Source organism: Anas acuta, chromosome 22, assembly GCF_963932015.1.
Source record: "Anas acuta chromosome 22, bAnaAcu1.1, whole genome shotgun sequence".
NCBI lineage: Eukaryota > Metazoa > Chordata > Aves > Anseriformes > Anatidae > Anas > Anas acuta.
Genome location: NC_089000.1, coordinates 5,477,896 through 5,491,310, shown reverse-complemented (window position 1 = coordinate 5,491,310; position 13,415 = coordinate 5,477,896). Strand labels below are relative to the sequence as shown.

The 13,415-nt window shown below is 59.4% G+C and overlaps 1 protein-coding gene across 4 annotated transcripts in view; it reads left to right on the top strand.

The window, feature by feature from the left end:
• The first annotated feature begins 678 nt into the window (after positions 1-678).
• AGRN (agrin) overlaps positions 679-13,415 on the top strand; it is a 73,940-nt gene continuing 61,203 nt past the window's right edge. For 3 of the 4 annotated variants that reach the window (XM_068658278.1, XM_068658275.1, XM_068658274.1), the window contains exons 1-2: positions 680-1,190; positions 7,387-7,648. In XM_068658278.1, the coding sequence (XP_068514379.1) occupies positions 1,005-1,190; positions 7,387-7,648 (448 nt within the window). In that variant the 5' untranslated portion in view covers positions 680-1,004. Of the gene's footprint in view, positions 1,191-7,386; positions 7,649-13,415 lie in introns of all 4 variants that reach the window. The other variant, XM_068658273.1, reaches the window with a different exon arrangement.

The window sequence follows — 13,415 nt, the reverse complement described above, 5'->3', positions numbered from 1 at the left end:
CGCCGAGGAAAACAGCCTTGTAAAAACGCCTCCGGGAGCCGGCTAATTTATAGAGGGGCGAAACAATATCCCTCCCCTGGTGCCACTTAACTTTTCATTTCACAGCGGCGGTAATCGCCCACGACATCTGGAAAAATTGCCCTCCGTTCCCTGGGGGAGGCCGGGGGCAGAAGGTCAGGGTGTTTTGGGGGCAACCCCGAGCTGCTGTGTCCCCCCCCCCCCCCTCAGGGGACCGAGCCCCGGGGGCCGGCGCCGCCTGCGGCCGGTGGCGCACGGTGGCACCGGCACCTCCGGGGGTCCCCGGGGGATACCGGCCGAGCCTCAGTTTCCCCATGCGGAAAAGTGTCGGGGGGGGCACCCCGGGAGCGAGCCCCTTCCCGTGGCCGAGGTGCGGGAGGGTTGGAAGCGGGGTCCCCTCCTCCCTCCCCCCGGCTCTCCAGCCCTGCGCGCCCCAGCGCGGCTGCCCAGAGGAGGGGGACGCCGCCGGGGGGGCTGTGCCGGGGGGGCGGCAGGCTGCGTGCCGGGCTCCCTGCACCTTTAAAAGTCTCCTCACGTCGCCGTGCCGATTATCCATTAACCTGCCGGCAGCTCCCTTGCCTGGGGGTGGCGCGCTCCCGGCGGCTCCGCGCTCCCGGCGGCTCCCTCCCTCCCTCCCTCCCTTCCCCCCCCCCTCGTTCCCTCTCCCCCCTTATCAGCAATTCAGATTGCATGCAAATCTCCAGGCTTTCTTACAGGGGCAAGGCAGGGGACAGAGCATTTCTCCCCGGCCGCGGCTTTGGGGAAAGAGAGAGCGAGAGAGAGATATCTCCTCCTCCTTCTCCTCCTCCTCCTCCTCCTCCTCCTCTTGGGATTTTCCTCCTTCCCCCTCCCCGCCTCCCTCCCTCTCTTTCTTTCCTCCTTTTCACCTCCTGGAACAAAAGTAACCCCCTTTTTCTTGCTCCAGCCCTGCCTGCGAGCGGCCCCGCTTTGTCTGGCCGTGCCGGGGGCAGGGGGCTGGGGGGCTAATGGGGGGGCGAGGGGCGGCCGGAGCCCTGGCGCTGCTGGCGCTGGGGCTGGCGCTGGGCGGCGGCGGGGCGAGCTGCCCCGAGCGGGAGCTGGAGCGCAGGGAGGAGGAGGCCAACGTGGTGCTCACGGGCACGGTGGAGGAGATCATGAACGTGGACCCGGTGCACCACACCTATTCCTGCAAGGTGAGGGGGTCGGGGGGGGCTTCTAGGGGCTCGGGGGGCGCGCCCCAGCTTGGGCGCAAGGGAAACTTTGCGCCCCGCCGCCCGCTGGCACATGTGGTTTTTATTGTCGAAATGGGAGGCTTTGGTGGGTAATTAGGTATTTTTAGACTGCGGAGGCTCGCCCCGTCGCTGCTCCACCGGCTGCTTCGAGGGGAATCTCTGGAGGTTGCTTTTTATGGGCATTTCCCTGCTTTGCGCGGTGCGGAGCCGATTCCCAACTTTCAGCTTCGGGAGGGCTCCGGGTGCCCTGGAAGGTGCTCGGAGCCGCTGGCTGGCTGCAGCCGCAGCTCCCTGTTTACTTTAACAGCATCTTGAGTTCCTCTAGCTCGAGCTATTGTTTAACTCTGAATCTGGCCTCTGGCTACGGTTTTTCCCCCCCCTGAGCTGCGAGACGGTGAAGTACTGAGCAACCTGAAATACCATCCGCCTGGTTGTCAGAAAACGTGCTGGCTGCCTTAACCCTTCCCAGGGCAGGAATCCTGCCTGCGAGGACTTGCTGCTGCCTCGCTCACCTCTTCTCCCAATCCCTTTTTCCCCATCCTAAAGCACGCCGAGGTCCCCGACGGGTGCCGGTGCCACGGGGGGCCTGGGGCGATGCCCAGCAGCGTGCTGGTGGGCAAGGTCTGCCCGGCCTTAATTGCAACCGTGGGGTTGTCCTCACTTCTGGAGGACCTCCTGGCCCTATAAACTAGTTGAAAAACCCCTGTGTATCCAGCTGGTGCCTGCTGCTCCTCGCCTGCTTCCCCGACTCTGCCCCTCACGGTACCAGAGGGTACAATCTGTACCCTGCTCGCGTAAATTAGATCACAGCCCCTCCGGGCTGGTGCAGGGACCGTATGTTTGCGGCGTGTCTGGCACATCCTGGGTGCTACGTGGAAAACTAATAAGCTGCTGCGAGCAGCCGGTGGCGTCCTGTGGCAGCTTGGGGCACATATGGCTGGGCGCGAGCCGCCTGATGCTGGGGCAGGGCTGTGGTGCGAGGCAGGAGGTGCTCATCTCAAAAAGCATTTTTTTTTTTTTTTTTTTTCCTAGCTAGTATAAAATCCACATTTCATTCAGGCAGGCTTGGAGTTGGGGAAAAATATTTTATCCCTGCTCCTGGGGTGGTAAAGCTGCTTGCTCAGCAGCCCTGCCTTTAGGAGGGTGCCATCGGATACAAGTGGGAGCACCGTGGGGTGAGGAACCTGGTGTGTGGGGGGCTTTATTTGAAACCCAGGTGGCATTGCTCGGCTCAGGAGGGTATTTTCCTGCTCATCTTTCCCCAAACTGTCCCAAGTGATGCTGCGGAGGTTTGTGCCGCTTACTCCAGGGTTAACCATAGGGCCCTTCTTCTGCTGAATGGGGTTGTGGCAGCTCCTGAAGGCCAAAAGCTGCCTCTGGGGTTTCTTTCCAGTCCTTAAAAAGAAACTGAAAGGAGGAGAGAGCCTTATCTCCTGTCATCCGTGGCAGCGCCCATCCCATCCCAGTGGCATTTACTGCGCCTTCCGTACTGCCTTCTGCTCCTCTCCAGGGAGTTTATATGGTGTGCGTAGAGGGTTTGGAAAAAAACGGGGTCTGAGGTGTCATAAGGACCTGAAAAGGGACAAATCAAAATCTCTTCTAGCTGCGTGACACCCGTGACCGGTACAGGAGTAGTTCTGCAGCAGCAAAACCCTGTTTTTATTCTAAAACCTCCCCAAGTGTTGGGGATTGCTGTGGATTCGAGGGCTGACAGCTGGCTCCGCTTCTTCCCCAGCACCTTGACCCCAAAAGGGGCGCTTTTGGCATTAAACCTGGCCGCTGGCTTCTTCCTTGACCCCGGTTCCTTGCTGAGCCAGAACGAGTCAAGGCGCAGAAGGCGAGAAAACCCGTGTGCGCTTCCCCCTCCAGCCCCCTGCTCGCTGCTCCTTACGCCCCGAGGCGCCTCCGAATGCCACCCTTATCTCCCGACGGGCTCCTTATCTGCACGGGAAGCGCGAGGGCCAAGTGTGCGGGAGGAGTTGCCCCGAGCCCACCCCCAGAAGCGTTGCCGGTGCTGGGTGGTCCGCGGGTGGCTGCGTGCTGCAGCCCTGCATTGTTCTTCCCAGCTAAACCCGAAACCCTCCCCGCCGGGGCCTTTGATATCTGAAGAGGGAGCGCGTTGGAAACGGGAGGCTAATGGGAGAGGAACACCCTGAAATAGCTACCAGCCGCTCGGTGCTACCGGAGGGGGGTCACAATTAGGAGTTTTCTCTGTCTCCTCTTCCCCAAAGTGATGCTGATGTGCCCCTTCGCCCGGGGACGGATTTGGGTTGGGAACGAGGGCTTTGCTCCTTGCTGTGGCCCCGGACCTTTTATTTATTTTTTGCTCCGCTCAGCCTATTTGCAGCCCGCTGCTGGCATTGTCCTTCCCCGCTCCTGAGCCCTGTGCCGTGCCTCGTTCTGCTTTGACCTGATATTTCTGGAGGGAGCTCCTATTTATAGGACAGATGCAGGTTCTATACGCGCTATAGGAAGCGCTGGGGAGGATGTGGATCCTGTGCCGAACAATGGAGCCCACGTTTTGGGGGGAAAGGGCTGGGGGACACAGACTGGCTCCTGCAGAAAGGGCTGCCGAGGTCTCCTGGTGACCTCTCCTGCTCTGATCCAAGCGTCCCCTCTCTTCTTAGGGCTCTGCTCACCTCCATGAACACCCCACAAGCCCAAGGTTTGTTCCTAAAGCACCTTCCCGGCACCACGCGTGCCCGTGCAGGTGGTCCCGTTCCCCGCTGTGACAGACCCCCATGGAAAATCCTTTTACTCCCCGGGTTTGCCCCGCACTTAAAACCTCCTCCTGCGAGGTTCTGCCTAAATAAAGTCCTCGCTGTTCTCGCCGCACCTTCCCACAGCTGCCAGGAGCCTTGTAAACCAGCCTTAATCCAGCGTTTTATGCGCTCCGTGGTGAAAGAGCGAGCAGGGCTGCCACGGGGAAGGGACCTTCTGGGTCCGGGCTCCAGCCTGATTTCTTTTTCTCTCTCCCTTTTTCTTCCCCCGTCCGCGCTGTAGCCAGTGAGTCACCAGTAACAAGGTCTTAATTGTGCGTGGTGATGAATGGGATGCCCTACAGGTAATCGCTCCGTCTTTGGTGCCTTCGCGGCCATTCATTAGGGAGGATGAGGGTGGGGAGAAAGCTGGTGGACTCTGCTGTTGCTTGTGAATGCTGTGGCCTGGCTCTGCGAGCCCTGACTACAACAGCCCTGCTAATTAACTCAAATTACCATCTGCTTCGGGAGAGGGGCTAGGCTCCAGCCATTCTTCCCCCAAAGACCCAACTGTGAAAATGCCCCGACTGCTGCCTTCCAGCAGGACCCTGGGGGTGCTCTCCCCGCCTGCCTCTTTTGGTTTTTCTCCCCCCAACCCTTTTGTTCCCTTTGTGTTCTGTTTTTTATTTTATTTTTTAAATTTTTTTGCCCCGGCTGCTCCCGCACCTCACCTTGTCGAGCGCTCGCCCTGCGGGGCCGCTGCTGAAGGAAGAGGAGGTGGGGCTGGTGCTGCTGAAGGAAGGTGTCTTGACTTGACTGCGGGGAGAAGCAGCACCCCGGGGAGCTGCCAGCAGCGCTGGCGAGGCAGGAGGCTCGCAGCAGAGCCATGCAGGATGGATTTTGTGGCACTCAGCAGGGGTCGGGGGTCCCCAAAGGGGCTCCTTGGTGCCGCGGGGAGCAGATGTCTCGGTGTGAGCACTGGGATTCCCAGGAGAGGATAGGGAGAGAGGGAGGGAGGGGGGCTGCCTGTCACAGCCCCTCTCCAGCTGAAGCCCCCTCTGGTTGCTGCTCGGCTGCCAGCACCGAGTCCGGAGCTCTGGGTGCCGGGGCTGTGCACGGTGCGTGGCTGTCGGCTGGGTAGCTTCAGGAGGCGTTGATTCCCCGGCTCGTCTCACCCCAAATTTGGGCTCTATGGGGCAGGATGACAGCCTGATGATGGGTTATTCCTCGTCCTTTGGTTGTTGGAGCACTGCTGAGCCCTTGGGTCTGAGTGGAGCTGGTTCCCTCCTTGTCTGGGGCCAGATGTGTGCGAGCGCACGGGCACGGTGCCTCCTGCCAGCCTCACCGTGTACCTCCAGGTCCCACGGGGGCAGCTTTTGATGGCCATGACCCCTGAACCCTCTTGTTTGGCACTGAGGTAGTGCTGAGCCTGTAGCCCTGAAATCCTGGAGTTACATCTCCAGAAAGTCGCAGGATTGACTAAAGCTCGCGAGACTCCCATTTCCCCCAAAACCCCAACGCTTTTTTTGTAACCCTCGTGTCTGACCCCTGCAGTGTCAGATGTTTGTGTGCGTGTCCTGTAGTCACTGAGTAATGGGACGGAGGCACTTGGCAGAGAGTGAGAGTCTTTTTTTTTCCCCTCTGAACAGCCCCAAAGAAGTCAGTGGGGGAGCACAATGCGCACCAAGGGCCGCGCGGGGCAGGGGCCAGCGAGCTGCGGGCGCGGAGAGCTGCAAGAATGGCTCATTCTGGAGGGGGATAATGTCTGCTCTGTGCTCTCCTCCTCATCTGCAACGAGCTACGGAGCTAAAATATGGCAAGAAGAGGGTCTGCAGGGTGAACAACTGCCTACTGCCACCAGATTGTCCCATGGGGTGGGAGAGACCTGCCCGCAACATCCCCTCTGCTCCCTGCGTTCCCTTTGCGGTTGCGCTCCTCGGGCACACACCTGCGTGCTCCTTCCAGAGGGAGGCTCGAGAGCCTCCTTATCGCCCACCCTCCTCTTCCCCGGCCTCCTCGGTGCTTGGCACGGGGCGCTCAAGTGCTCTCTGGGCTGGAGAATGCAGGGGATGGGGCCCTGGGGTGCTGGAGGTGGGGATAAAGCACACCCCGAGCACGTCGAGGCTTTCTGCCCCATCAGGGCAGGATGTGGGCACATCTCCTATCACGTGTGCAATAAATCGTTTGTTTTAGGGCTGCTGCTTTCGTCCTCTGTGGGTGTTTTTGGGGGCTGCTCATTGCAAAGAGCGTGGTGCTGGAGCGGGGCTGGCCAGCAGGTTTTTGCGCATCTCCCTTTTGGGGCAATGGGGAGGTCTGTGCCTGGTGGACGTCCAGGGAGGCTGCTCCGGGGGCTGAGGAGAGGGAGGGAGGGACCAAGTCTTGTGGCCAGGGCTGATTTTTCTTCCAGAAATTTGGCTGATTTAGGGGAAACCGGCTGCTACTGCCAATTCCTCTGTGTATTTTAGCAAATCCGGTCTGCTAACGCGCAGGTTGTCTTCAGTCACTTTATAACAAAATAAATCTCCTCTGCCATTTCTAGGGGCGTTATCCCCTCTGCCTCTTCTCTTCCCAACCCCCTGGTGCCTTCCCAGAGCCAGAAGATCCCCTGGGAGTTGGGGGGGATCCCTCTGGCTGAGACCCGCGCGCTGCCTGGGGACCTGGTTCAGGGTCCTTGGGGACAGGGCTGGAGTCAGAGGCGATGCACAGGAGTGGGATCTGCCAGCACCCAGCCCAGGAGGGAGCCTCCTTTTTGGGATTTGGGTTCCTTACCAGCACCAGGCGGCAGCTCTGATTGATTATTATGATTTTATTTTCCCTTCCATGGCCACGTGCAGTGCCTGCTGCTGGAGAGCAGCACCCCTGCCCGAGCTGGTTGCGCGGCAGCTGAGATGGTTTTTGTGGGTGTAAAGGCTGAAATAATAGAGGAGGGGAAGAAGTTGCTTAGAACACCTTTATTTTACTAGTTTTACGCAGCGGATTTCTGCTCTGGCACAGGAAACCCTTGCGTAGCCATCCTGCCTGTCCCTGGGCACGAGGGCTTTCCCTGTCGGAAAGTTTCACCAGGGGAGGAGAGGCAGGAACAAAACGTGAATTTGGGGGCTTGAAAGGCAGTGATGCGCCCAGATGTGAACAGGGGAACGAGTCCCTTGCCAGGAAAAACCCGCGTGGCTGATGGAGACCTTGGGAGATGGAAGAGGTGAGGAGCACCACGTGCCCGTATTGGGGCACTGGGTGTGATTTTGGCAAGAAGCAGTGCTCGCTGTAGCCTTGTCCCTACATTTTGTGCTGGTAGAGGGCTGCCTCATGAAATCAGCTCTGCAGGAAGGCTCTGCCAGCCCGAGCTGCTCCTGAACACCGTGCGACAGCACGGTTGGAAGCAAACGGGGCTGGATGGTGCCGGACACCTCGGGTCGTGGCTGTGCAGAGCTCTCCCCTGATCCGTGTCCCTCTTGTCCCAGGTGCGAGTGTGGCGCTACCTGAAGGGCAAAGACATCGTCACCCACGAGATCCTCTTGGACGGCGGCAACAAGGTGGTCATCGGCGGCTTCGGGGACCCCCTGATCTGCGACAACCAGGTCTCCACGGGGGACACGCGGATTTTCTTCGTCAACCCAGCCCCGCAGTACATGTGGCCGGCGCACCGCAACGAGCTGATGCTCAACTCCAGCCTGATGCGGATAACCCTGCGCAACCTGGAGGACGTGGAGCACTGCGTGGAAGGTGAGCGGGGCGTGCTTGGGGCTTGGAAACCAATTTTGGGCATGCGGTGCTGCTGGCCGCGGGGCGGGCGCGCTCGTGGGGCAGGGTCTGGCTGCTCTGTGGATTTGGTCAGCGAAGGGATGGTGCCTGGAGCTGAGCTTGTTAGAGGTGAGGATTGCAGCCAGGTGGTGTTGGTTCGTGTTATTTTTTTTGGTCTGGGTTTATGCAGGTTCTCAGCCCCCTCTGCAAAGCATCTGATGGGGTTGGAGAGGTCGCGCTGCAAAGCCCCGTCCTGGCACCCCTGGGGAGTTCAGCCTCACACCTGAGCTCCCTCTTTTTTTTACGGTTTATTGCTGAAAAGTGAACTCATTAACCCAGTGCTGAAGGCCTGTCCTTCATCAGCTCCCCATGCTTGCCAAGCCAGCCTTGTGGACTCATGCAGGGACACGAGAATCCGGCTGAGTTCCCCTTGGGGGCAAAGCTTGCTTCTCCGGGGTGTAACCAGGTCACGACAAAGCCGAGCAATTTAGGAATTGAGGGGGGATGAGCAGAGCTTTGGTGTTGTTGTGGCGAGCCTCGGTGTCCCTTGTGTGCATCACCTCCCTGCTGCCTTTGCGCTCGTACCCAAAATTTTGCACGAGGAGGTCACAGCGTGCTGAGCTCATGGATTAAATGCGCACGGGGTTGGCTCTCGGTGCTTTTGTCGCTCCGTGGGACAGCTCCCGTGCCGAGGAGGTGGCTGAGATCCTGGCACCGTGGGTGTGCAGCAACACAGCTGCTGGGAAATGGCGAGTGGGGGGCAGCCCGCGTGCCCTCTGTAATAGGGTCCTGCACCTCCAGGCACGGAATAATGCCTCCACGGAGAGCAGATCCGCAGAGGGTTGAGCTGGTTGCCCAACCACCACGCCAACATACTTCTGCAATCCCTCACTTCTGGCTTCTCCCTTCCTCCCTCTGCTCGTCCTGTTCCAGCAAGAGCTCCGGGCTCGGGGAGGAGGGAATGCGGTGCCCCAAAAGCCCTCTGTGGGGTCTGAGCACGTCCCGGGAGCAGATGAGTAAACAAGGGCAGGAATGCAGGAATCCTGCACAGGCAACAAACAAACACGCGGCGCGGCTCCCTCCTCCCCGCTGGATGTGCAGAGCAGAGGCCGTAACCCCGTTCTCCAGCTGGGGAGGCTGCCGGAGGAGGGAAACGACCCAGCTCGAAGCCTCCGGGGCTGGGAAAGTGCCAGCTCAGCACAGCAGCACCCGGCTCCAGCGGCTTTTGCAAGAGGGAGAGATGTTGGAGGTTTCCGAGCAGATGCGCGCACGTTTTGTATGGCGATCCCAAAGCATCGGCCCTATAGGAGGGGGTGGGAGGAGGAGGAGGAGTGCGGTGTGTTTTGTTTTGTTTGGTTTTATTTTATTTTATTTTTGTTAAACCTGAGCAAACACTCGGAGGGATTCTGCCTTCGCCCAGCTTTGTGTTCCTTGGCGCGTGCTGAGCCGGGTGGTTCCTGCTCGTGGCCGTCCCCGGAGACCTGCAGTGAGGGCTCTGATTGTCCCCCTGTGCTATGGATTTCACCCAGAATTTATCCGGGACCCGTGCCTGCTCCCCTATTTCACGGGGGAAATTCAAAGCTGGTTTCTTCCGTGATTAAAAGCCTGGTGTGCAGCATCTGGCCGTGTCGGCCAGCAGGGCTGGGACAAGGAGCACCGAGCCCTGTCCCCACGGTGGGGACACATCCCCCAGCTCTCCCTGCAGAGGGTGACAGGGACATGGGGCTGTGCCCAGTGGCCCTACAGGCGTGCTGGTGCCAGGAGAGATGCACGGGGCGTGTGTGCTCCGGGCTGGAAGCGGCGTGTCCTGCTGCAAAGGTTTGCGCTGTGACCTCTTGTGCAAGGAAGCTGGAGGTGCTGGGCCTGTTTGAGCTTTCTCTTCCCCCCCTGTGCTTAAATGACAGCTCCGTGGGTTTGTTTTTCCTCCCTGACGCCCTCTCTTGATGTCAGGTAGCAGGCGATTCTTTCCGTGTCTCTCCTTTTTTCCAATCCCTTTGCTCCCTTTAATTAAAGCCCTCATCCCGAGGACGCTGCGGGCACGCGGAGAGGGTGCCCGGGGTTTGGGGACATGCAAGGGCTGGAAAACAGCCTGGGGGGAGCTGGCCGTGCGTGGTGGACCTGCCTTCCCCAGGCTGTGAGACCTGCCTGGACCTCTGAGGAGGAAAAAAAAAAACACCAGGCAGCCCCAAGCTGCCAGCATCTCATCTCCAAGCGCTGCGCAGGGGAGGCGCAGCAGTTTTGTGCTGTTTCAGGCTGGTTTGGCAGCTCTTCCCGTGCCTTGATAAAGCCGCCTTTCTTGTCGCATCCCCTGGATTTGTTTTTCCTTTTTATCCACTTCTTGGAAGCCTGGGTGTCGTGTGTGCGTCCTGCGTGCTGGCTGCACCCTAGGATCCTCCAAAAATTAGCCGTACCCAAACCTCACACCTCTCCCGTGGTGTGCGCGAGCTCCTCTCGACTTGCCCGGCGTGGCTGAGGAGCTGGGCCCTGGGAGGCCGTGAAAAACCGGCCATGAGAACCTGCTCCTGCAGCCCTGGGAATCCTTTCTGAGCTCTGAGTCTGAGAATTTAGCTCCAGGACTTGTTTCCCATCAGCTCCCCACAGGAGGGTTCAAAGCGGAGCTGCCCAGGACGCCGCGCTCCGAGGTTAAAAACAAACCTCGGAGCGCTTCTGCAGCAGGAATTGGAAGAATGGTGGCAGCTGAATGGAAAAAAAACAACAAAACACGGATGTTTGGAGAATCTTCATCTCCTGTCGCTGCGGCTTGGAAAAATCCCGGACACCCAAAACCTTTCCTGCCCCAAAAAGGGGGAGCTCAAACCAGGGCGAGGCTGCGAAAGCGCTCAGGTTGGGGTTGGAGCAGCGATCGGTTTGGTGATGTTTAATTGTGTTTAAGGAGCTCTGGCTGGCTGTGGCCAAAATATAGGGCTTGGGCGAAGCCTGCAAACTGGCTGCAGCAGCGAGGGGGCTGTGGGAGCCCCCCCAGGGACTGCAGGAGCCCCCCCAGGGCTGGGACGATGCTCGCAGGGGGATGCTCGCTCCTGCCTCTGCGGGAAGGCGCATGAGGGTTCCCCTCGTACAGGTTTCCCCTTGGTCTTTGGGACATCTGGATGGGGTTTCCTGGGAGAAGATTTCCCCGAGGAAGCACAGCCTTGCTGCTTGGGTGCCTTTTAAGCCTCAGGGTTGCAAAAAGGGGGTTGGAGTCGCTGTGCTTCGGGTGCTTGAGGCTCCAAAGTGCGGCTCCGTGCCGGCGATGTTGCTCCGTCCCCGGACAGTGCCATCGAGCACCCACTTCTGCACCCCGGGAGATGCTCCCCGGGTGTGCCTGGCTCGTGTTTCCCTTTGACCGCGGCTTCGCTTGGAGGAAAAATTGCGATTTTTGTGTGCGGTGTGGGAGGGGCAGGCGCTGACTCCAGCGTGAGCTGGCTGGGTGGAAGGAAGTTCAGCCGAAAGCCGCGGCGGAGCCCTGGTTAATGAGAAGCCAGGGCTCCTTCCAGGCGGGATTTGCATGAACCCGGCTGCAGCAGCCCCGGCCGAGATTGTTGTGCTGGCTTTGGGGCTGGGGCTGGACTTTGAACCTCCTGGGAAAAGCCGGGAGTGAGCACAGGGGAACCCGACAGCCTCGGGCACGGGGTGCTGTGCCGCTGTGGGTGGCTCGGAGCCCCCATCCCAGGGCAGCACACCTGCAAGGAGCTCCTTGCTTTGTGCTTTTTCACCTCGGTTTCTCGGATGAGGTGGGAAAACACACCCAAAGTGGTTTTTTTTCCAGCCTTTTGGTCGGGATGGATGCATCCCTCGTGGTGGGGCAGCCTGGGGGTGATGCTTTACCTCCCCACAGGGGTCTGTCCGGTGCTGGGAGAGGCATCCCTTGGTGTGTCCAGCCCTTCCTGAGCTTTTTGGGGCTCCTGGCCACCAGGCACAGCCACGGGGGTGCCTGCAGGTGCTGCCACGAGGATGCCAGCAACGCTTTCCCCCCGATGGATGCCCAGCCAGAAGCTCTCTGCTCTGGCTCCTGTTCAAGATGCGCCGTGCTGCAGATGCTCCGTCTGTTTAAAAATGTCACTTAGCTCTCATTAAAATCCTTATTACAGCCAGTCCAGAACCCTCCTGACTCTTCATCTCTCTGGCAACCCTATTAATTACTCCCGTGGAAGAGCTGCATCCAGCCTCGGCTCTCCCCTGTGGCTCCCCGCTCTCTCCCAGCTCCCTCCTCTATAGGGCGAGCCCGATGCACGCTGCCAAATCCCTCTGCCCAAACTTTTTTGGTGGACTTGGGAGCGGGATGGCTTTAAAAGCACCTCGATGTGCTGCTGCCCACCCCCTTTCATCACCTTCCTCTTCACTTTTATCCCCTCCTAGCCTTTCCTCGGAGGTCCCTGCCTCTGCAGGACGGAGACGTTTTGTTCCTGCGAGCCAGCCCGTGCAAAATTTCCTTTTCAGGCTCCTTCCAGGGGCCGTAAGAAACGCACAGCGGGCTCCTCGCAGCAAGGAAATCGCTGGCACGGGCTCGTGTTAGGTGATGCGGGCTGCGGTCACTTCCCATGGCCGGGTCTCTCCGCAGCCCTTCACCCCGTAACTATTTCTTTTGAATCCATCCCTGGCGCTTCTTTGTGCCTCCGAACAGGCAGGGAGGGGGCTGGAAGTGTTGGTGTGTGGGTTTTTGCTTAAAGAAGTGTTTTTTCTTTTTTTCTATTCTTTTTTTTCCTTTTTCTTTTTTTTCTTCCTCCTCCTCTTGGCTCTGTTTTGAATCGAAGATAATGAGAACAGCATCGACACCTCCGGCTCGGGAGGGCGAGAAAACCAGCCAGCAGCTGTAAAAAAAAAAATGCGCTAAACCCAGAGAGCGAAACCCTGCAGAGTGAAATCCTGGGGACCCCTTCCTGCCCCAAAACCCTTGGAGCAGCTGGGGCAGGGGGGAGCCCTGATTTTGGGGCCAGGCACAGGGGTCTGCTGCCCCCACCTCCTTCCCCTGCGTGGTGGTAATGCCAAAACATCCTCGGGTGCCGGGCAGTAGCGCAGGGAGTTGGCTTGTTTAGCAAATTCCTCGGGAATTTTAATCTGCTGTGGGAGGCTGCTGCTCCGGGAAGGCTCCTTCGGCCCCGGGTGCCCACGGTGCTGCTTTTCCTTTGTGCATCCCATAAGGAACCCCAATCCTGCTCCAAGCTGCACCAGCACCCCCCACCTGCAGGCTCCAGCACCTCTGGTGGGCTTGAATCCCTCCCTTCCTCAGGGATGTGGGGTGGGAAGGGCGAGTGGAGAGGCAGATGTGCTCAATTCCCATATGGGACCAGGCTGAAACGTGTCCCTCTCCCCCTCTTAATCCCCACAGCACCCTCTCTGTCTGCTCTGTGCTGCTTTGGGGTTGGTAATATGGGCGTTAGGGGGTCTCAGGCTGCCCCAGGGAGCCTTTGGTGTCTCTGGGGGCTGTGGGATTAAAGAAATCCCCGTTCCTAAGGGGGTGCGGGTGCTGGTGGTGGGACGCTTCCCAGGGAATGTTCCCATTGGGGCTGGCTTCTCCTTCCCTCTGAGCATCTCCAGCAGATTGGGGGCTGGCAGCAGCATCCCCTGGCTCGGTGTCACCCGCTCAGGATGTCTGTGGGGTTAACAGGAGGTTAAACCTGCCCAAATTTTCCCCGTCCCTCATTTCCCTGCTCACTGCCTCTTCGTGCGCCCCACGTGCGCCCACTTCGAGCCCCAGTTTAACCATTGCCACCGTGCGTGGGCACTGGGAGCAGCCAGGACACCCCTGGAA